A 23977-nucleotide genomic window follows, 5' to 3' on the forward strand; every position below is an offset into this window, starting at 1 on the left:
CATTTTAGACTTGATTTTTTTTGTGGTTTTTTTTTTTTTTTTTTTTTTTTTACATTGGAAGTAAGCTGCAAGTGTTTGGATATATCCTTATGGTACATCACCTCTTCTCTAACTACGCTGAAGACTTCATTTAAAAAACCAATCCAAACTTTGTGAGAAAACAAATACCACTATGGAAACTTTAATGGTAAAAATGGAGTATCTGCATGCACAGACACACACTCTCACTCTCTCCTCAGGTCATCAGCAGCTAAACTCAAGGCAGTGCCCTAAGTTTCCTGCCGTTTTCTTTACATTTTCACACCCAGTAGGACAAATCTCCTGTGCAGTGCAAACTAAGCTTTGTATGATGATGTGATGCTCAGTCTCACAGTCAAAAAAGGTGGTTTATATTTCAAACTTACTACTTTTGACTCATCTTTCTTAACTTTCCTCCCAGCTGCCCAAGGTCTGGCAGGTAAAAGCTATCAATACCCTCTTAGTTCAGCAGATATGGTCTCAGCAACTGGACATTCCTTTTTGCTTTTTACCATAAATGTTTCACCTGGGGAATAGTCTGAATTGCCCATTTTACTGTGTCCTCTGTTGTGAGGCTTAGTGCACATGAATGAGAGCTCTTGATTCCTTGTTTTCAGCTTTCAGAGAACCAGATGTTCTTGGTGTTACTACACACAGCCCATGAATTAGTACAGCTTCTCTTGGAAAATGAAAGCAATGAAACACTTCTTGTTTAAAGCTCTAACTCCTTGAGAAGGCTGCCTCTGCAGGGAGCAGAACCAGGCAGTTAGGAGTGTTTACTGGCTTTAAAAGCCTTCTTCCATTTCAAGGAAACAGCAGAAAAATGACTTATCTATACAGGGGAAAGAAGTGTAAATTCAGCTCTGAAGCAGGACTTAAAAAGGCATAGTCTCTGATGCTGATGATTCACTTCACTTACTTTACAAGCAAAAGATGTGTCAGCCAGTTACCAAGGCTCCATCCCCTTCTGGGACACTGGATTCAGGTTGCACTCCCTCTCATATGCCACTGAGAATAGGAAAATCCTGCAAGCCAGATGTAACTGCTTGCTCTCTTTGCACATTCCCCTTATACTGAGCAGTCAAAACCAACAACCAGAGCAGAAGATCTGGTGCTTGAACCAGAAGTTAACAGCTCTGTCCAAGCTCTGTCCAAGGAACAGGATTCTGCTTGTCCCTTAGCTAGTTCAACACTGCCTTATTGAAAAAGAAAAGACAGAATTAGTTGTTAAATCAACAGGAAAAAATCTGATTATCAGGAAGCAGACTGAGTACAACAACAATCATCTCTTCAGTGTAAAGCTATGCTCTAACTAGCCCATATGAGCTAGAGAATACCTCTGAATATTTCCATACTAAGTATGTACAAATGCATCCATTGTGCTGACACATGGGACAGCAGGACCCTCCCCCAGAGCTCTGCCTGCACATCAGGGACTCACTGAGCTGTGCTGAAACTGGTGGATACGCAGCCAGTCAGCTGAAATAACTGATATTCTTCTATGCAAAACCAAATTCTCAGAGTTTAGCTTTAGAAATCCAAGCTTTAAAAATCTCAGGATGCCCAAGCTAATCCAGTCATCGCTTTTGCAATAATTATATAGAAAATGTTGTGATTATTAGCACAAATATAGAGAAAAACTTCAAAAGATTTTCTTTAGCACTGCCTTTTGGAGATAATATACTTTACTTTAATATACAGTTGAAATGCCAAGGAAATCTGAAGTACGGAAGAGTTTAATTCAACACCAGCTCAACATATTTTGGCAATGTAAAATTCACTGCTGGCACACTGTTCAGCAGAACCATTTTTACAGGAAAACATCTTTCATCTATTTAGAAAAAGTCTTAAGTTGATTAAGAGATGCAACACTGCAAGCCTTCCCAAACTGTGTTTGTGTAGGTGAATATTTATTATAAAAAGCATTCACTACAGTAAAAAGGCCATGTTGAAGTACCCTGCACTGCACAGTAAACGTGTAAGAGTGGATACAGCACTTCAGCCTCTCCAGCTGAAGTTGGGAAGGTGCTCAGCAGCTCACCTGGCTCATTAACTGTGTGCTTAGTAGAGTTAATGCAGAGAAGGAGACACAGAAAAGCGCCGTCATGTATTGGGAACAAAAGTGCAGCAACAAATGAATACTCACAGTCAGTAAAACCCACAATCACCATATAGAATCAATTGGCTCTTAAAAATGGGGCTTAATTCCCACCAGCAGAACCTGGAGCAATACAAGCAAGAGTCAAAAAGCAGAGCTGCAATATTTAAGTTTCCTAAGGAGAAGAACCAGATTTTCATGAAACACAGCAGGAAAACGATCCAGGGAAAATTTGCAGCATGCACCATTTCTAGGCCTTCCAAGAATGCCAGTGAGTAATTTTCTAAAAGGAGGAATGTCACAGTAATCAAATCTCTCCAATATGAGTATTTCTGGGGGGAGATGCAAGAAAGTTGGGAATGTATATTTAACATGACAACACAGTTAAATTATTACAGAAAAAATGCTAGTAGGAATTTAAAAAACAAAAAGCCAAGAGGCTTTATTTCAAGAAAAACAATTAATATCATATTATTCAAAAAACTTTGTCAAACAAAGTCATTGCAAGTTAAGGTCCTCAGAAGGGTTTGGACAGGCAGGATCCATTTTCTGAAGGTACAGCTTAAACCCACGGGAGGATGCATGTGTTTAACATCACATACACATGGGTATAAACGCACACAGCTTTGCATTTTGTGTGTACACTAGAAACAAAACACACTTCACAATGTGGAGCTATACAGACTATACAATTTACACAGCTGGGTGTCATTCCAACCCCAAATATTACCATTTGCTAGAAAACAAACTTTTACTTTGTACAAGACCTTGACATGAGCAAGTTTACCCCTCGCTCAGGAGGCTGAAACTGAACAATAAGCTAAACAGTCAAAAGACTTTATTTCAACTTGTACAAAAGGCATTAAAAAACCTAAAATACATGCTTTACCAGATATATTACATCATACAAGTCAGTGTGGTGTACTTGATAAACCCAGCTCAACTTCATCCACTTTTAATGGCATATTTAGTTCGAAATGTAAAACTGACTACACTGGAAAACATTTACTTTAAAATCAATTTCCAAGTGCATTACCTAAAAAAAATAAATTGCTCTAGCAAAAAAAAAAAAAAAAAAAATTTCTCTAAAAAAAAAAAAAAAAAAAAAAAAAAAATATATATATATATATATATATATATTACTGAGTGAAATAAGGAGCTCCCATTCAGAAAAACATTTTGTGTTCTGTGTAAGCATCATGTGGCATTTCATCTGATTCTCTCAACCAGGCATAGTACTCTAGACAATGTGTGAGGCATTTTTCTGTCTGCTTGGCAGATGGATTCCTTTTTAGAATGGTTAAATTGTTAGTTGCTCAAAACAAAGTTTAATTTCACGATTGGTGACTTAGCTAGAGTGTCAAAACACATGTGGGAACTGCCAACAAGAAAATACATCACATCTACTGAAGCTCTTTTTGGCCTCATCGTGATAATATCAGCCACAGAGTAAGGCATGTAGATCATAGCAATCACGAGTCACTCACAATCCTTTTGTGATGGGAAAAGCATTTCACCCTGCTCTGTGTTACCTGACACTGATTTTTTCACATGGCTTTCGTTCCACATCACACAGAGGTGTGCACTGGTGTGGCAGAATGGGAAGGAGATGAGCCTCTGTCAGAGGAGGAGGAAATGGAACGTGTGGCAGCTTCCCGCTGCAAATCCTCAACCTTCTTCTGAAGCTCTGTCCTGATGGCCAGCAGTTCTTTAAGATTTTGGTGGATTGGAACCTGCCAGGTAAAGAAAGAAAAGGCTTACTGAGACTCTCATAGTGAGTTATCTTTTCCAGCAATGTGCCTGCTGTTGCTTTCAATAACAAGGAATTCAACACGTGTGAATTTCAGTATGTCAATATTTAGGGAAAGTGTTTCTTTAGTCATTTGAAATGAAACATTGCAGGAAACTGTCCCTTTCTAAAAACACAATTGGCAGGGAACCTATTAAAAAGTGTTTGCAAATGGTTTTGGTGAGATACCAAATATACTTCAATAAATGTGCCTGTATTCCTTACCAATACCACTGTCAGCTGAACTTAGAATGCCTTTCCTGGGAATGGTTTCTCTGGCCCGTTGGGACAGGACTTTATACATAGAGTCGAGTTAAAAAAGCTGGTTCCATATGGAGCATCTTGTTACTCTTCTAACCAGGCATCCTTCCAGGAGTCTGACCCCTTCCAGTGAGAAAAGCGCAGCAGCCAAGTGAACGGTGCCTGGACCTCCCAGAGTCTTACTCCAATAAATCCCTCACAGAAGTGCATTGTACAGGTTTGTGCTTCTGACATTACCCAGCAAACATCAGAGATGCACCACTCTGCATCAGAGCCCTTTCGTATTCATCTGAAACATTCAACTATAGCGTGGCCAAAGGAAGACTCAAGCCATACTGGATTTTGCAGCTGGTTTTGTTATTTCAGACAAGCAGAGAGAATCCTCCCCCTCTTCCAAATTCCACAACAAGGCCAAAAAAACTTTACTGTAAGTTGCTTTTAATTTATTTTATCCTGTACAAACTCTAATTGTTTATAGCTTTTGGAAAGAGCAAGAGGGGAAAAGAATTTAATTGCACTGATGCAACCATCATGGGGAAATGCAGCACTGGGAGACCTATGGATTGCTGGATGAGTAATTTATACCCTGGGCTCCTGGAATGCCAGGCTCCAGGGAACTGCATTCAGCACCATCAGTTCCTGCTGCTCAGCAGTGATTGTTAGGCTGGGATGCACAGCTGAGCCTGCCACCTGCACATGTGAAGGAAAGGAAACAGCAACAACCAGAAAGGGGTTTACTTGCTACCAATACATCCAAAATCCATGCATTTGATATTGATATTTTCAAAACCTAACACAGAAAAATACCATTTAATTTTTAACTCTTATTCTATCTTAAAACAATGAAATAGTACCAAAGGTCTTTTTAGGTCTACAGTTTTTTTGGCCATATAATTTTTCTTGTTTGTGGCTTAGCCCATAAACAGAACTTCAGTGTATTGAGAAAGTGCTGCTCCCAGTACCCTGGGAGTCATCAATTCATCCAGCAAGTCATCTGCAGTAATTTTAAAAGCATAACTTTTGGAGTCTTCAGCAGAACAATTGCTGCACACCACCAGCTCCCAATGACCCTGGAGCCCTGCCCTGACTGTGCAATGAACTCCCTCTTGCAGTTTTACCCTCCATCCTCTGGACAAGGATGCAAGCAAGTGAGCCCACAAATCTACAGCTCTCCTTTGCTAATCAAACACAAAGCACACACTCCAGAAAGCCTATCTCATTTTTATGAGGTAGACTACAGAAAGCAGAACACGTACAAACATGGCAAAACTGAGCCTGCTGATGAAGATTCTCTAAGATGCTGTAATACACACTGTGGAAACTTCAAATTTCAGTAAAGATTTAGATTTCTGGATTTTCAATAAAAGATCACTTTCTCACAGAAAGATTTCTTTAGGAAGACATTTTCCTGAAACTTGTAGGTCCCTAACAAATGATTTACCATTGGCATCATCAGTCACACAATGGCTCCCTGGCTCATGGGAGATCTGTACACCTTATTTCTGCACAGCTTAGCCATGACTCAGTACCAGGCCAGATTTCACACGGGCACCAGCTGCCGGGTTCACTGCAGAGCTCAAACACTCTCAAAAAGCAGTTCCACAAAACTGGCTTTCGGGGAACCTACTACAAATCTTTCCAGGATACACCACACAAAAGCTGCTTCAGGACTTGGCATGCTCTGTAAAGTGCTTTGAGGAAGAAAAGTGTGGCTGCACCTCTCAGTCCCTCTGCATGCCCAGAGCCTAATTCAACAGGCTCATGCTCCAACTTTGACGCAAGTGCTGTTCTCCCCACAGGTCCATCCTGAAGAGCAGAGCTGCCTTTCAATAAATTAGCTAAATAACAATAATGACGTTTAAAAAGCCTGTGTATATTCAAGTCACACACAAAACTCTTCAACATTAAGACTGCAAAATTACACTCAAAGAATTAGGAGGTGTCAGAATGAAGATTACTTCTCCAACCTCAATTCAGCCTTCCTGTACATCTGTATAAAATCATTGGTCAAATAAATATTAAAATACTAGCTTCCCCCTTGTATTCCTCATTTACTTGGTGCACAGGCTGATGCTACTTAATTAATGAGAAGTTATTCAATATTTAGTTTTCTTTGCAGTGTCTGACCTCATCTTTTATTTATTGTTCTGAATTTAAAATGCTAAAGTTTCCTTTTCTGTACTTTCATCTCATGTCAAGAAACAAATTTATTTCTACAGCACCCTAATGAGGTATGGGAGTATTAACACTCTACTTTTACAAACAAGGATCTGAAGCCAGCACCTCCTAATTTAACAGAGAACTTGGGAATTCTGCAGCTGGAGCATGTGGGTATCAAGCAGGACACCCAGTAAATAAGGACAAACAGAGGGACCATTCTGCTCCAGGTGAGCTCCCTTACAACAGAGGAATCCTGTGGCAAAGGCAGGGAGAAACTTCATTTCTCTCAGGGCACAACTCTTCCTCTGCCTGCAGCCATGTTCCCTCCAGCCTTCCTTCCCAGACTCTGTTCCATGGGTTGAACAGAAAGCCAACACCTCCAGCACCCAGAGCATTATTCACTCCTAGCTCCTATTCCCAGCTAGACACAACTCTCTCACAGATTCTGTATAAAATCCATCTCTCAGTCCTTTGATTTATTCTCAGCTCTTCAGAATTCATTGAGATTATTGCAGGCTCAGACCTCCAAATTGGAGGAATTTCTTCCAGGATATGAGTGGGACAGTTTCTGAAATATAATCTCACTAAAACCTCATGTTTTCCCTAGAGATGGAGCATTTAAAGAAAAACAGCCCCTTGCCCCAACAGAAGTCCTGTAAGTTTCCCAATACTTTCATATGGGAAAACATTTTTCTTAGTCACGTTCTCATAAGCAGCTGAGCCTTCTTGGATTAAGTTTTACAAAACAATTCAGTCAGACACACAAACTTGGGGACTCAATGCAAACCATCAGAGCCCAGCCAAGCTGTAAGCAAGGCAGAGCAGAGTCTTATAGTAGGGAAAACAAGGGATCACCTTCAAAATACTGGCCATCTTTCAGCAAGGGCATGTTAGATTTAAACATTGCAAGACAGTTCCACATAAATACCATCATGCCATTTCATGTGGTAGTGTAAACACAAAGGGTTTTCTGATACAATGCCTTTCCCAGATTGTTTTTGATTGCCATTAACATAGCATCATGTAGATGCACACAATAAACAATAAAATTCCAGAAATAGGTTTCACATATTAAACTTCCAATACACACTTCAATTTCAGGAAGTAACATCCAAATTCAGTCTAGAAAAATCTCAAGCAGCTCAATTTTCAAGCAGCTGACAATAGCTGATTTTTTAGTAATAACAGTTCATGTTCAAATTACATTACCGTGGGGTAAGGAAAAGGTGGTATAGGCAGCTGAAGTATCACTGAAGTTCCTACAAAAAGACCTGAAAAGCAGCCTGGCACGAAGATAGAGGAGGAAGAGTAAAAAGAGGAAACATCATGAATTAAATTGTGTCATGAAAAACATTAAAATTAAAAAATCAGTTCATTTCCACACTTCCTAAAGACTTCTTCCCAGGGAGACCTGTTGCTGTCAGTGTATCCCCCAAGCATCCTGTACAAATTCTTACAGATAAGCGTCTCCCATTTTTGTCACTTCACCCTGTTCTATTTCATCACGAGATTCCTCTCTCAAATAAAACCTTCTTCAGAAGGAAATGGGTCCAACAACCCTCACAATAACACTGTAATGGCTTGCTGTGAACGAGGCTCTCCTTCACTCTGCCTCTGCTTAGAATGAAAGGAAGTGGAAGAGTGACAGATTCTGCAAGGAACAAGAAGTTTGAAGAAGATTGTTTATTACAAGATCTTGTTACCACCTTAACCCTAGAACTGTGTACTTGCACAGCACAAGTACCATCTCCAAGGCAAGCTTTTATTACTGTCTTGTTAAGAAATCATGTAATTGGTTTGCCTGAGATGAATTTGTTGGGAAGGTGACAGCAGCTGTACTGTTTTCTACTCTCTCATTCTGCCTCTCAATTAGGAGTGGAAGCTCAAAAGATGACTCTGGACCTATCACCCAGCTGCATTCAACTTATTTTTGCTGCTCTAGTCCACAGATTTTCAGCAGAGTATGCACCCTTTCCTTTGTCACACCAGTGTCCCCACAGTGACGCTGCCAGGCAACACTCAGCTTCCACAGCCATCATTTCTGTCCATAACCCAGCTAAAAGCACAGAACTATTTCTGCTGCATGACAGGAGCCTACACAGATGAAACTCTACCCAGCAGTGCATCTACAGCTTGGCTGGGCTGGAAAATTTCCTGGGCCATTGCTCTTCAGGATGTTTTTCATGTGCTATTTAAACTATTATCTCAATGTGCTGAAAAACAGTACATTTCATTGCTGTGATTTAATATAATAGTCCAGTAAAAATGAAGCAGAAACATAAAGGTGAATGTACTACATACCTTTTAATGGTTTTTGGAGGGTGAACTTCATTTAAAAAATCTGCTAGGTACTATTTACAAGAAACAGAAATAGATTTCTCTAGTCACATAAAATTTACTATGAACAGTTAGAAGCTGATCACCCCAAAACAAAATTGGAACTTGCCTCTAATATAAGCTAGCAACAGAACCAAACAGGGACAAGAATATGGAGTTTGCCAGCAGCATTAAGTAGTGGGGAAAAGGGCCTGGATCCTTGGGAAGTCTGACCTCACTACAGGCATTAACCAAAAAGCTGGCCCAGTAAAAGCTGCAGAAGAATCTACCCACAAAGCTTCAAAAAGACTTTTCAGTGTTGGGGCTTTTTTGTTTTGTTGTTCCTCCCCCCCCACCTTTTTGTTTGTTTGTTTGTTTGTTTGGTTTTGTTTTTGTTTTGTTTTTTTTGGGGTTTTTTTGTTGTTTTTTTCTTTTCAATTATTACTGTAATATTGACTCAGGAATTCAGACTACATGCTGCTCCCCTAACTCATAAGTAATTTTTCCCACCACTTACCCAAACCTTGTGCTCCAAATCCTTTTACCTGTCCTGAGCAATACCCTCAGCATTAAATATAAGCCTTATAGACCTGGACTGTTGTCCACGATTCTGGCATCTTTCTGTTTGGCTTTAAGCTCTAACCAAATTTTGTACCATCACATTCAAATCCCTACTTTTATTCCATTACCTCTCTTTCACTGAGTTATCTTAAGGAACTAACTTTTTTTTTTGTAAAAAGAATATTCAACTCACCAGGAAAATTTTGTTTAGGGAAACTCACATTTTTTTCCTGGTTCTTCCAATTTCTCTAAGTTTTTAGTTCAACTTCTCTCTACCAAGCCACAATTCAACATAGGACCTGATTCCCTCCTCATACAACCTATTCATTCACCTGTAGCTACCTTCAACTTCTGCAATTCTTCCATGTTACTTGCTTCTTCTCCCTTCCCTTCCCTTCCCTTCCCTTCCCTTCCCTTCCCATTCCCAGCTGTCCCATCACCCCAAAGAGTTTTTCCTGCCTGGTACATGCAGTCTCTTTGCCCTGTGAGCCATGACATGATTCTCACACTGCTAATGATACCTGCAGTATCTGAAATCCCATTCCCGACCAGTAAAAAGCAGTAAAATGCTGCCAAAACGGAGTGAGCCAAGTAACATTCTTCATAAAGAAGAACTGATTGTAGGTTTCTGCACAGTAACCAGTTAAAATGAGTGGTGGTTGTTTTCCTCCTTTAGCTTCCTTTGCTGCCTATTTCATTCAGAAGCAGGTACTTTTCCTCCACCTTAACCACAGGGTACCTACTGCCTACACTGAGCAGGAAAATATTTACAACACTGCTAAAAACATTCTTTATCACTAAAAATACCATTGATATGAAACCATTTTTTAAACTGAATTATTCACATATATCAAAAGCAGTGTAATGCTGAGCACATGCCACTCCACAGTTATGATGAATTATTCTTTCTGGGGGAAGGATTTGAGGAAAAATAAAGTGTTTTTTTTTTAAACTATGCCCACTAGGGAAACTATAGTTATGCTATACCATATACATACTACATCCCACATAAAAACCATCTACACACACAACAGCTTCATTTCCTCAGAAATCCAAGCCTTCCTCTTCACAGAATCACTACAGTTCACTTTCAGTATTGATTTTCAGGTATTCATTCCCAAGGAATCCTTCAGGATCCTGAAGTGCTTTTGAATAGCAAAATTTGTCAACACAAGAATGGATAAAAGAGAAATTATAATGGTTACTCACTTATAGTACCACCAAGTCTTAATTGGATGGATATCTAGCGTGTGTTACTCTGCTAGCTCAAGGACAGCCATTCACATGAAAATTGCTCAACAGTGAATGCATTTTGCCTTGTTCAGTGAGCACACTTTATCTATTCTAGCAACAGGGAAGAAAAGCTGCAGAAGAAAATGGTTATTTTAAATTCATTGCTCAGCTTAAGACTGTCAGTTTTCCAAAAACCTACTCTGTGCTTTGGAAAGACAACAATATCTTTCACTTGAGCTTTTTGTTCCTCTCTGTGAAGAACTGGAACTCTGACAGCCTAGTTAACAGGACACTCATAGCAAAAGGCAATATCAAATGATGAAGACAGCAATTTTCAATAATTGCAAATTTTCAATAAACAGTAAATTTCAATACTTCCACACTTCTTCTAGAGGTGTGCTCCTGAGAGATCAAGCAAAAAGCCCTGGCCTTCTGGGAAATCAAGGACCGAAATGATGAATTTTGGATAGCAAAATTCGTAATTTCCCCACAGCTACCAGGTGGGAACTGGAACAACTGACAGATTTCCAGACTCAGGAAACTGTACAAGCTACAAGTTGATGCCACTGCTTGTTAAAACCTACAGCCCACTTAGATTTAGACATCTGAGACATGAGAGAAATGGAGTGCTTGCCCTTCAAAATGTGTTAGAAACTCCCAAAAATGAAGATTATTTGCACACTACTAGTTTCTCCCATTCTGTGTACATTCTGATGCTCACTAGAGGCTACCAATTTCTTTTTCTTAGGTAACTACAGTTTCTTTCAGCATCCAGGATAAGCAGTTAGTCTTTATTTTATTCTATACTGAATGAATACTGACACTTTCATCTACACATAAAAATTATCTTCAGTAAACTAGACTCTGGAAATCTTTATTTGACACTCAACTAGACAGAAACTACCAAGTACTGTCCAAAACCTGCCTCATTTCACAAGAAACTTTGTTAATTGCAGGGATGAAATCTGCTTTGCTAAGGTAACACCCAGCTGTCTAACCCACAAGGCAATTCCTTCTCCTGACATCTCTGCCTCACTCTTTCATTCAAACAGAGGGATTCAGGACCAGCAATGCCAAGCAGTTCCAGGGCTGTGTGATAGCTCTGTCCTGCCACAAAAAGGTGCCAAATCAAATGTGTGGACTTTCAAAAATATCCCAATGTCAGCTTGCTTGGAGGGGAACATACCAGGCAGTGTGACTGCAGGCAGGGATAAGTGCATGAACACTCCATGTGCCAGGCAATAAGTTACAAGCAGTAAGTTACACATTATCCTGTTACATGCAGGATAAAGCATTTCAGTAATTATGTTTTCCAGTTTATTGTCAGCAATTTTCCCAGTCACACTCAGGATGTTAGTTGTTGTTTTCACTATACAATATTCTGTGTTTATTGACACTGAAGCACAGCTAACATCTGATTGCTCAACTGTTCAACACATCAAATCCTTTGGCAATAGCATCAAATAAAAGCAGCAACTGTAAGCTATTTATACACTTTACAGTCATTTCTGTATATACTGAACAAACAGCTTTACTTAATCCTACCTTTCCCTCTCATGTCTTTAAGTGAGCTGCTAACCAGCCAACAGAATTTCCCTGACTCCTCCACAGGAGTTTTGAGATTGCCTTTATCAGATGATCCCATCACAGTAGCTGAATTGAATTCCTAGGTGATAGATGGTGCTAGCCTTTTACTCTGGATGACAGTCCACACACATGAAGAAAATAAGGAATTTGAAAAATTACAGGGATTTCTATGGTTTCAACATGAGCACTGTGGCCAAATTTACAAAACCGAGCTTGAAGAAAAATTACCAGGCATAGAAAAAAAACAAAACAAAAACCCACATAAAACCAAAATTAAACTAAGTCCTGTCCTCCAAGGTTTAAAACATAATTTCCATGAAAGCATAAAAAGAACTAAACATATTCTCATGGACTGTGCAAAGTTTGGTGACTAAAATGCATTATTTTCCTTGCCTCTCACAGCTTGACTTGAAAGGACTGGAACTTTTACTCATGCTCTGCATATATGAATGATGGGGTATGTTAGTTCAAAACTACTGGCCCTGCAGAGATCATATTCAAGTACATCATTGTTGTGTCCTCCCCACCTTCCAGAGATGCCCAAGCAGATACCTAATGACAGCAGGCAGCGAGAACTCCTCAAATAAGTGTCAAGAAGTGACTACATAGAATAGGGAAAAGTATGTATTAACCGAAAAAATTCAAAACCATCATATTATCTAATGTATTCCAGACTAGCAGGGTCATCTGGAAGGCCATACCCACAGATCCCACACCTCCATATGACAGAATGGAAGAGCTTCTCTTCCACATGTCACATACAAATACACATTTCTCCATCTCAAAGGAAGAGCAAACCTGAAAAAGGTCTTCTCAGTCAATGAACTCAAATAAGACAGAACTTAGATCTATCCAATTTTCTTGGGACAAGAAGCCAGTAATGATGTAACACCTCCAAACTCAAACCAAAGAACTTTTTATTTCACTTAAGAATTAGAATGACCTTGTTGAAGCACAATTTAGCAACAAGAGATGTCCACATTTAACCTAGAATTTTCCCCAATGTTCACTTCTCAGACTCCTGAGCTTTGAACCCTATGGAAAGAGGCTGTGTGTCCTTAAATGCACAAGATATATCGCAATACAAAATAAACAGGGCTCTTGATGCTAAGAAATATGGTCAAAACCACCATCTCAGGCTTCCACAAAGCTTAGACAGAACTGAAGTTATATCATTCTAAGCAACCTTTATAGATCATAAGAATAATGCTAAACTCTGTATGTCCTAGCAATGAAGGATATGCTCAGACTGTACCACACTGGTAAAGGTTGAGACAGATATTTGAAGACAGAGTACAATAATACAAAAATAAATAAATGGTTATATCAAGCTAGCGTTCAGAAATTTTCAAATTAAAACAAATTACAGGTCATATATGCTCATTTCCAATAGAAAAGGCAATGAAGTGCAATGAAACTTTTCTCAGTCCATTTGAAAATCAAGGTCACTATCAAGTGGAAATGAGGAAACTTAAAATATTGCCTCCAGACAAAACCTGCCCTTCCACTCCTGTGAGATTTCTCTCCCATAACACCAAGTTGGTTGAAAACAGATATCAAAGATCCATTCTGATTATATTCAAAGTACTACTATTCCCTAAAATTCACCTGTTGGGCTTTTTCTCTTTTTGGTGAGCTCCTCAAAAACAATAAACATGGTTTAGTTTTCTAAAGATGTTTTAGCTGATAAAACAGCACAAGGTTGCCTTGAACTAATCATCAGAGAACTTATTTATGTTAAATATTTAATTTTTTCTTATATTTAGTTGAAAATCAAGATAACACATTAAAAGGTATTCAACAAAATAACCTTTTCTCAGTAGGCAGGGATGCCCATTATTTTAATAAATCCACTGATTAAGAATTTTTTTCACTGAAGATAAGTGAAGACCTGCTGGGTGTCTCAAGGGCCACTGCCTTTTTTTCTGTCACTGAATGCATCTGAATGTTACTGAATTGGTTAACAGGTTGTGACACCAGACAATGCAAACACAGAGGAATGCAAACTTAGTATATTGTGATTGCAGAAAGTGTTAATTTACTTGCTTGTATGAGTTTGTGCTTTCATAATTAGACTGCAAGTGCAATTCTGAAAAAAAAACCTGGAATTTCTACTGCTAATTTATCTAAGTAGATGTGAAACACTCCCAAATGTTGGTCATAAACATAAATTCAGGCTAGAGACGAGGAAAGAGATGACGTATCAAGACAAAACTTACATGGCAGAATTAAAAAGTTGAAAGAAGAAAAAGTTTTCTTGAAGTACTTTTTTAAGTACTTCAAGAAAAGCAGGTGGCAGGAAAGTTAAGGCAGTTTCCAGGACCACCACATTTTGTTCCCTTCAGCTGCTGAAGGAGGGACCTGCTCTCACACAGTGAACAGAGTGACTGAGGAGCATCTCCCAGAGAAGCAGGCAGAGCACTCAGCAGTGAGCAGAGCTTTCAGTAAGAGATGACAGCTCTGGTATTTCCTCATTATGTCATCTCTTTCCCACCCTCCCTCTTTTGGACCAGGACTGGCTTTCATGTGGTTCACAAAGCCTGCTCGCTCTCAGGGCCTGGAGATCTTAATCAAATACAAGTCACAAACCAACACTACTGCAGCTAGTGCAAACACCACCCAAATGGTACTCAGCAAACAGGCTGAAGGAAAGATGGTGTTTTGCTAAAAAGCAGCTGAAAAATTCACTTGAAAATAATATAACCTAAAATACGATGTCTTTCAAAGTTTTAACAAGTAAGAGAAACAAAGCAGCTCAGAGGAAACATCTCAGTGAGAAAACAAACGATTCAGATTTTTCCAGGACATTAAAAGATATTTCTCAGAAACCTGGACTTCCACCAGTGTAGTGGCCTTGAAACTTACCTTGGAAAACCATCTTTTACAACAGCCTCTGACTTGCGGATGTCTAATAAATCTGAAACTCACATCTCATTCTAACTGCCAGAAGATGAAAGCACCTTTTGAGCAATCACTTAATACAGGTAATTTATCACAATATGCTTGGAGGTACCTTGGAATGTTACCTTAATAAAGAGATGGTGTAGCACACTCAGATATATTATGGTTGTGACACAATCTGAATGTTCTTTCTTCAGACTTCTAAGCATGAGAATATATGGAGCATTTGTCTGATGAGATTTAGAGATTTATCTGAATAGCAGACATTACTTATAAGAACAAATACTGGATGAATCAAGGAGCATGTATATGGAGTATATATTTAATCTTTAGTATGCCAGATTAAAACTATAAAAGTCAATTGGAAACAAGCATCCATGGGATGCTTAGTTAGAGAGCCTGCAAAATGAGTTGGTTAGTCCAGTTCTTTCAGAAACTGCTCCTGTAACTTATGTCAGTGCTGGGGAAAGGGCAAAACACGATTAAAAACAAAGGTACACAAAAACTAGAAGGTTAAGGCAATAAAAGTATTAAAAAGTGTTACAAAGTATTATAAAAGTAATCTTCTGATAAAAACAGACTGTTAATCTTTACAAGCTAATACAGTGATACTGTAACTCCCTAGTTTGTGAGTGACAGTAGAAAAAGGAAAACATCCTTTTTCCAAGTTTGACCACATCCTGCTTTCCCTATCAGCTGAAATACCTGCAACAGATAAGCACTTTTGTATTAAATGCTGCATTTGACACTAGGAAAGATACTAATTTCTCTTACTATCTGTGACCTTCAGTAAAACATGAAGACCTGTGAGAGCTCCTACCTGAGGCCGCATCCTGGGGTTCCACCTGATGTAGTAGTTCACCCACAGCTCCAAATGGTTCAGACTGGCAACAGGATACAGGACATGGTTTTCATAGTTTACATAGAAGGGATTTGTGAATTCCTCTAACTGGCTGTTTATATAGGACCACAGAGATACAGTCTTTGTGCTCACCTCCTGATCGAAAAAAGTTAAAATAAAAAATTAATGATATGGATTGCACAATTTTAAAATATGATGTTAATATCCACATATCAGTAATTCTGTCAGAATTTTACCTTATCTACTAAAAAATTACAGGCAGTCTGACAACACTTCCAGTTGCTGATCATTGAACAGCCTTAAAACTTTAACAAAATATCTGAACACTTATTTTGGTTGAAGACTAATAGAGAAAGATTTAGACATATTATCTTCAGAGACACTAAAGGCTAGCTGCTCATAATTTACAGCAATACATACACAGCTACTTAAATACATGCTTACACACTGACCAACTAAACTAAAAAGATTAGCTTTAACAAGAATATCAGTGAAGAGACAGGATATTTGAAAGATCCAAAACAGTGTCTGTGAAAAATAATTTTTCAATCTTCCCACTCATACTATTTCCTACTAACAAATAATTGATATTATGCTTTAAATTGACTACTTGTACCTTCTGAAAGCTGTATCATTCTAAATTTAATCAGCATAATAATGGTTAGACCAAAGATTGGAAATCTGAACTTACATCAAATTCATCTTGCAAATTTAAACTCCTTCAGTGTTGTAAGGCATGTGTTTCTACTACCGCTGTGCCTGAAATTGCATTTCTCTATTGACAATTGCATCTGACTATTTATTTATGAAAGAAAGCTGTCTGGAAACCCTGCCTTTGCTGAGAACATGTTATTCAGCTCCATCTTGTGGTACTGACATGCAACTTTTCCCCTACAGAAGCAGTAGAGACAAATTTAAAAAAAAAAAAAAAACAACAAAAAACCAGAACTAAATATAACAAGGAATTGTAACTTGCTCAAAAAAAAAGAGATAGTAAAAACAACAAAGCCACAAGTAAGCAAAAGTGCACTTGGAATAGCAACAAACTTCTGTTTTTTCTTCACAAGCACATAATATTTTATTGAATCCCAACTTCATTCATTTAGATAATTTTAATTTCTGCAGTCCTCAACCACAAGTTCTATCCAGTTATGTCCTATAGTAACCTGCCATGTCATCCACAGGAGTTCCTTCTGAAACAGTGAAAGAAATGCTAATATAATTTGATAATTACTATTTTTTAAAATTTTGTGTTTTGGCTAAAAGTACCTGCAAGAGGACTTACTAAACTCTCAACCCCACAGACAGATGATAACTAAAGAAACCTAAGTGCCTAAAGAAACCTAATAGCAGGGCATTAGTATATATTTCTCATACTATGAAATTTAGTATCTGCATTGTTTTTTAAGACTATGTGACAAACGTATTTAAAAACACAGCTCAGACATTCTTAGGTCATTTTCTAAGCATTTTTAATATAAAAATCAGAAAAACAAAAATGTGCATTATACTAATCATTTACCTCTTTTAATCTCTCTTTTTCACAGTTGCATAAGAAAGTTCCGAAGAGACAACTATAAAGGTGATCCAGAATGGTGATCAAAAATAACTCATTGAATTCAAAGGCTGCAGGAAACTGATATCAAAGAAAAAGGGTAAAATTACTTTCAGCGTTATTTTAAGCAGTGTAGAAAGGAAGAAAATCAGACATAAGAAGTAACAAAATAATTCAGGTAAGATTTTTGTCCTATTTAGGGATTATTTGCAGGAAAACTCAGCAATTTCAGTGACTCCCACTTCAGTAATTCATTTCACCTATGTACTTCTCTACAAATACTTCTCAGAGCTATACTTTACATTCATTATCCAAGTACACCAGAATACAAACATTAGCTGATATGAAACTGCTTATATAAAGCAATCCATTTTAAGAAGCTCTAACAGTGTTCTGTTCTACCCCAAGCCCTCTTAAACATATGCTTTATATCTCTTATTACAGAACAAGAAAACATTTTGGGGGAAAATAAGAAAGAAAAAATAAGATAATGGCATTTAAGAGTTTTATTGCCTATTTCAACATGCAACAAATTGAATAATAAAGACTACTACACATACATTGTGCTTAACATTTAATTAAAACTTCTTTCACTTTCTACTCAAGTAAGTTACTTTTCTCCATTTCACCCTGAGTTTACCATCAGCTATATACAATAAGCCTTTAATCCCTCTTCTTCTGTATGGGAAAGTAAGTCCTGTACATCTGAAATGAAAGAATTCTTATTCCCCTGAGCACTATTAGGAATTTTATCCATAAGCAGAGGTTACCTGATATATTCTAGGACAAACAGTCAGAAATCTGAAAATGTTTCTCCTAATCTGTAGAGCTGTAAAAATTCATAAAGGAAGAAATTACTGCAAAATGCATGGGGCTGCTGCCCATTCAGATGGAAAAAGTCCTTCTTCAATCAAATTTTATGGTAAGACTAAAAGTGGCAACTGCTTGATGTGACAAAATAACTTTGTGTCCATTATGACAAGGGTAGCAAATACAGACATGGAATGATAGACATTTAGAAGAATAACAAATTGAGAAGACTTAAGGAAAACTTAAGAGGTAACATTTCTTTCATTAACAATAAAGAGCATGTAATAAAAGAATAATGTTCAGAACAAATGAAACAAACTTTGTGCATTCCTTCTAGAGAGTACATCTTCACAGAAGTCTAAAAGGCAAAGTTTTAGATTCATAAGGCAGAATTTCCTGCTATGTGGAGAAATCTGAAGTCAATATTTCAGATGTGCAGAAAGCAGAGGACTGTTTTCTGTTTTGTGCCAGTGAAGAACACTGAATACCTTGGTGAGTGACTCAAGAGCTACTTAAAATAAAGATGACTCCTGTAGTTAGGAGGAATAACAGCAATTGGGACTGCGGGTGAACTAGCTGATCCAGAAATTCCTCTCCAGTGTCAGCTGTGATTTATGAAGGGGAAATGTTTATTCATGTTGAAAGTAAAGAGCTGAATAACGCACAATGGGTGTGCTTGAATTAAACCCAGAAAGTGCTAAGTTTTAAACAATGTTTTATAAAAAAAGAAGATTGATCTAAGACAAACATTGTAAAAGCATTCTCTTTCCAGGACTTCTCAAGCTAACACATAACCCCTTTTGACTGAAAATTTTGAGTAAGGAGATTATCAGAATCATGACACAGAAAATGAATAGGAGCCTTCTTATGACTCTGCTATAGATTGTGAACTGTTCAGCAGCACAGTGTGCTCACACTGGGGCTTCTCTTGCAAATCATGGGTTGTTTTCAACCTCCTCACCATTTGTTTTCATAAGGCATAGAGGAAACTAGGATTATCAAAATCTCTTTTTCAGCCATGTTCATAAGTTAACTACTTTTGAACTTCCTTCTCTCTAGGAAATCATGCCAAAACTTAATTACAAAACAATGATGTTAAAAACACAGCTATTACTTTAAGGAAGTATGAACAGAACTTGACAAGAAGGTGTGCTGAACCAAGTCAGGAGAAAATTCACTGGGTCCCAGATCTCAGCTTGCTGTGTCCAACTCAAAGCAGCAATCAGATACAGAGAGCAAAAATAATTTGCAAAGCATCAAAATGATATTTGGAAAAAACTTTGAAGACAAAGTGTCTCCTAAAGGGACTCTCTTTAACTGAAAGCATTTAATGAGCCTTGTCACATCAGGGTTCTGTGTTGTGACAGGTCCATACTAATCAGAAGGAGGCCAACACAGCCACTATTCCAATCCAGTGAAGCATGTTCAAAATTCCATACATCAGTGGTTGCTCTCCAACTAGTTTATTAATAAGTGATAGCACTTTATTGAAACCCTGTCTTTGGATACAAGAGTTGTACTGTTGGAGCTGATGTATCAAGACTGTAGAGCTTCTATTACTGCTGCTGAAAAATCACTGACCTAAAAATGCCTTTCTCTGTAGTTCCAAGTCTATTAGCGTCTGCTTGAAGATTCAGGTGGAAAAATTCCCCAAATGGAAATTTACTTCTTCTCAAATCCACTAATTATGAGAAAACACACAGGTCATTAAAATCTTCCACTTGTTGCTGTGGGAGTTGTTGGGGGTTTTTGTAAAGTGGCATTTAAAAAAAGAAATGATCTTGTTTAAGTCTGATGATGACAAGTGGCATTTGATTCAGAGACATGCAAAATACACTTGCTTTTTAATCCATGAACTTGTTCTGTACTACAGTAACATTGAAACACTTGGCAGAACAACTGTGCAATGGACAATAATGGTTAACTGAACACTAGACAGAGGAACAGTGCACTGCTGAATCCAGTGAAAAATGCATCTAGAGCAACAGCTGACACCCAGTAACAAACAGGATGAAACTTTCTGCTGACTTTCTGCAGACCTTCCTCCTGTGAGAGTTCTGTGCATGAAAGGTCGGAAGTTAAACTGCAGTGCTACATGCAAATTGTACAGTTCTGTTTCATTTTTAACCAGGCATTAGTACTTCATCAGCTCACATGTGGCCTTTCCAGTTTGACATCTGCTACTCAGTATCACTAGAATTTACTAACAGAGGAGGGAAATCACTTCACCCTGAGGTTTTTTATTAAAATCTGATGTCAATGTACTTCTCTCAAGTTCTCCGTTATTTTACTTGTATGTCATGAAGACCATAAACCCAAGGGAAAATATAATGCTATCAAGGCCTAAATTTCATGTCTGAAGCTATCTGGAAATTTGTATCTTAGTGGGAAGTTAGAGATTTTCTCACTGTTTTAAGGTAACTGTTTTAAGAATGTAACTCTTAGACCCCAAAAGAGCCTATTTGTTTGCTTTTAGCCCATGCCCAAACCAGAGCCCTGACACCCGGCAGTCATTAACACTCACTTAAGCGTTGGAACATTTCACATACGTTTACCATGAATTCTAAAGCACAAAACTATCACTGTTTTATGAGCAAATGATCTACACAATGATAAAATAGAATCCTGATTTTCAAAAGTCTGTGTTAAGGTAATGACAATCTTCACATCTATTCTCTAAGCGTTCAAGTCAACTGAAAAATTAAAATAAGTGGGCAAGAACTGTTCAAGAATAACTTTTTCTATTTTTTTTCCTGTGCAACATTAAGAATTTTTCAACGTCACTGCTGTTTATGAATTTCAGAACAATTTCTGGATCCAGGTTTTGAACAGATGTGGTACTGGAAAATGTTTCATAGATTCCCCCTCTGCCCCCATCCCTTTCTCTTTTTTAAACTAGAGGCAACTAAACTGTTTATAGCAAGAAATAGGAGGCAGCAAGGGAGATCACAAAAACAGAAGAGGCTGCTCTCAATAAAGGATCTCCCCAGAGGACTTTTGTTCCTACCAGGTGTTTAGAACTGCTCCTCTTTGCTATTATTATTAGCCTTCCTCTGAAAGAGGGACAGAATTTTTCATTTATTTTCTCCAGCCATACTAAACAGCACATTAATGCTGAAATACAGATACACAGAAAGTCTACAAGACCCTCTGGACAAGGGCCAGTATAACAGCAGGGAACTTTCATAAAGCACCAAAGATGACTGTTTTGAATACAAGTTTTGGAAGTTATGATGTAAGTTTTAACAACCATGCTCAGAACAAGAAGACTAAGGTAAGAGATCTGGGAATGCCAGGATCATATGGAACTAGACTGTTACCCTCCTCCCTTCAAAACAAATCACATACCATAGAGACTTCAGTATAACAGCTTCTACCACAAGAGCATAGACCCATGTTAGGCTTCAAGGAGGTAAAAAAAAGGGAAAGAAGAAAAAAGAAAAGACAGAGGGGAAGGTAAAAACCAAGGGAAGTCAAGCACCAAGAACCTCTAAATCACTTGGACATAAAGCATTCATGTGGACAACCTATATCAATAACCCCATTAAAGACTGGCAATATAAAAGCACAAAAAAAGCTTAGGTTTTTGCTCATGAAGGCACAAATACAGAAAACTAAGACAAAATTAATTTGATAATTTAACATTTCAGAACAAAAACGAGAATCTGAATATTTTGGTATCTTAAGAATCACTAATTTCAGAGATCTCCCCTGATCTAGAGGTAAGAACAGTGATGGAAGTAAGGAAACTTATCAGAAAATAGGCTTGTGTAGTACAAATGCTGTCCTGTATACATAAGGCTGAAAATGTTCACATTTCAGATCTATATAAAAGAACTCTCTACTACCCTCAGCTCACAATCAGCCCAGATTTTTGCTGTTTCTTAAGGACAGTATAAATCCATACGAACATTTACTCCACCACTGAACATGCAACATAAATAATTTATTTCATCAACAACTCATTTATATAAACAGCAAACCATTTGTAAGCCTATTTTAAACAGAAAAAAATTGCTGGTATTTTGGTTTCAAGACAAAATCTCTACTCTAGCTCCCTGTACCTCATTTTCAACAGAAATTTTCCTCTGTGTACCTAGTGCAGCCACAGAGCAACCAAATTTAGGTAAACATGCTACTACTCTGTAAAGGAATGTGTTCTACACAAAGTATGTTTCCAAGATAAAGACTGATACCTCATAGAAATACATTCTTCAGCATCTTACCTGCCTTGTCATTTGCCAAACACAGTCAATGAACTGCAGGAAGATGGGAGATCTGTCGGCATCTGCGTGATCATCATCTCCATGTCCCACTCGCTGGAAGTCAGAGCACACTGATTTCAGCCTGGTGTGTCTGCAGTGCCATCCCAACACTGCAAAGCTCAGGAACTCTTAAATATGTTCCAGGAGTGAACAAGACAAGCAAGTCTTCCATAACGTTAACCTGTATTTTTCAACTACTAAAAATGCATCCCAATACTAACTTACGGACATGCCTTCAGCACCGAGCAGAGCTGGAATGCTCTGTCAGTTGCTTCCCCATCTTCTACTGCACAGCCACTGATTTCTACCAGTGGGTGAAACTGGTAGGAATTTATTAAGACTGAACTGAAAAAATGGTTATTCCATATCCACCTGTCATAACTACATGCCATTTCTACTAAATAATCGTAAGAGTCAGAGCCCACAGAATGTCATAACAATTTATTCTAATTCCCCACTAGCCCATGTGTTAAATAAACACTTCAACCTTAAATCAGAGTAATAACTCCAGCCATTTTACACTTTAGAAACTTTAATTGTTTTCCTTGGTTCTCCATAACATAAGTTACAATCCCTCATTCTCATAAAAAAGCCACATGACTTTTCCTCACCATTGCATTCAAACCACTTCATTTTTATTTACTTTATATTATACACATAGAGGTTTCTTGTTAAAAATGAACAGTCACAGTTCTCTGACACAGACCATTAAAAAGGCACCAGAGACAATAACTAAAATGCAGCAGAGTATTCTGACAAAACTGCTAGTCAAAGTAAAAGCCCTGAAGGTGACAAACTGTACATTAAATTCTCCAGCTTACCATTGCAAATCGATGTCCAAAACTTATCCATTCTTTCTCTACAAGAACTTCAAAGCCCTTGATGGTTCTGTAATAGCTGTCCAGCATGAGCATGGCCAGTGCAGTGAGCTGTGCAGTTCGGTCCCAGCCATCGCTGCAGTGCACCACTACAGAGGTTTTACCAGATTCAATTTTATCCGCAATTCTTACTGCTCCAGCAAGAAGCATCTTAAACAAAAATGAAGAAACAAGCATATTAAATACTACAAAACTCTACCCAAAAAAAAAAAAAATTACTCTTTAAGACATTATGTTTTAAAATTTCAGATTAATTACATAATCATCCTGATGACAATGCTTTAAATTAGAGATTTCCAAACAGTGGTGTGCATGTTCTAGAGGTACAAAGACTCTGGGCACTCTCTCGTCCGGACAGAGATCTTATCAGCTCTCCATTACTAGCAGCACATAACAAATGAACCTGGGAATCCCTTCTCTAAATTAATTGATATTCTGTGTTATGATGAAAAGACACAAATACTGTTATCTATTCCAAAGGCTGAAGTTTCGAGGTTTTCAAAAGTTCATTTCACATTAATCAATCACTCCTTCTTGCTCCATTTTCAAGTTCAACTGAAACTACTGAGTTTAGAGAAAAGGACAAAGCATCCAGCTAGTCTGTACCAAAACACAACCCAAACAAACCCAGAAACCCCTGGCTGAGAGCCAGTTCTGATTTGTTGCTGCATGAAGAATACATG

General features: G+C 38.0%; 1 protein-coding gene across 3 annotated transcripts in view; it reads right to left on the minus strand.

Annotated features, from left to right (window-relative positions):
- Nucleotides 1-3223: 3223 nt before the first annotated feature.
- Nucleotides 3224-23977, minus strand: part of MTMR1 (myotubularin related protein 1) — a 36449-nt gene continuing 15695 nt past the window's right edge. For all 3 annotated transcript variants that reach the window (XM_041485152.1, XM_041485151.1, XM_041485150.1), the window contains 5 exons: nucleotides 23238-23444; nucleotides 22378-22470; nucleotides 17309-17422; nucleotides 15745-15921; nucleotides 3224-3849 (listed from right to left, as the gene is read on the minus strand). In XM_041485152.1, the coding sequence (XP_041341086.1) occupies nucleotides 3685-3849; nucleotides 15745-15921; nucleotides 17309-17422; nucleotides 22378-22470; nucleotides 23238-23444 (756 nt within the window). In that variant the 3' untranslated portion in view covers nucleotides 3224-3684. The remainder of the gene's footprint in view (nucleotides 3850-15744; nucleotides 15922-17308; nucleotides 17423-22377; nucleotides 22471-23237; nucleotides 23445-23977) is intronic.

This window comes from Pyrgilauda ruficollis, unplaced genomic scaffold (genome assembly GCF_017590135.1).
Source record: "Pyrgilauda ruficollis isolate IOZ18807 unplaced genomic scaffold, ASM1759013v1 scaffold7, whole genome shotgun sequence".
Lineage (NCBI taxonomy): Eukaryota > Metazoa > Chordata > Aves > Passeriformes > Passeridae > Pyrgilauda > Pyrgilauda ruficollis.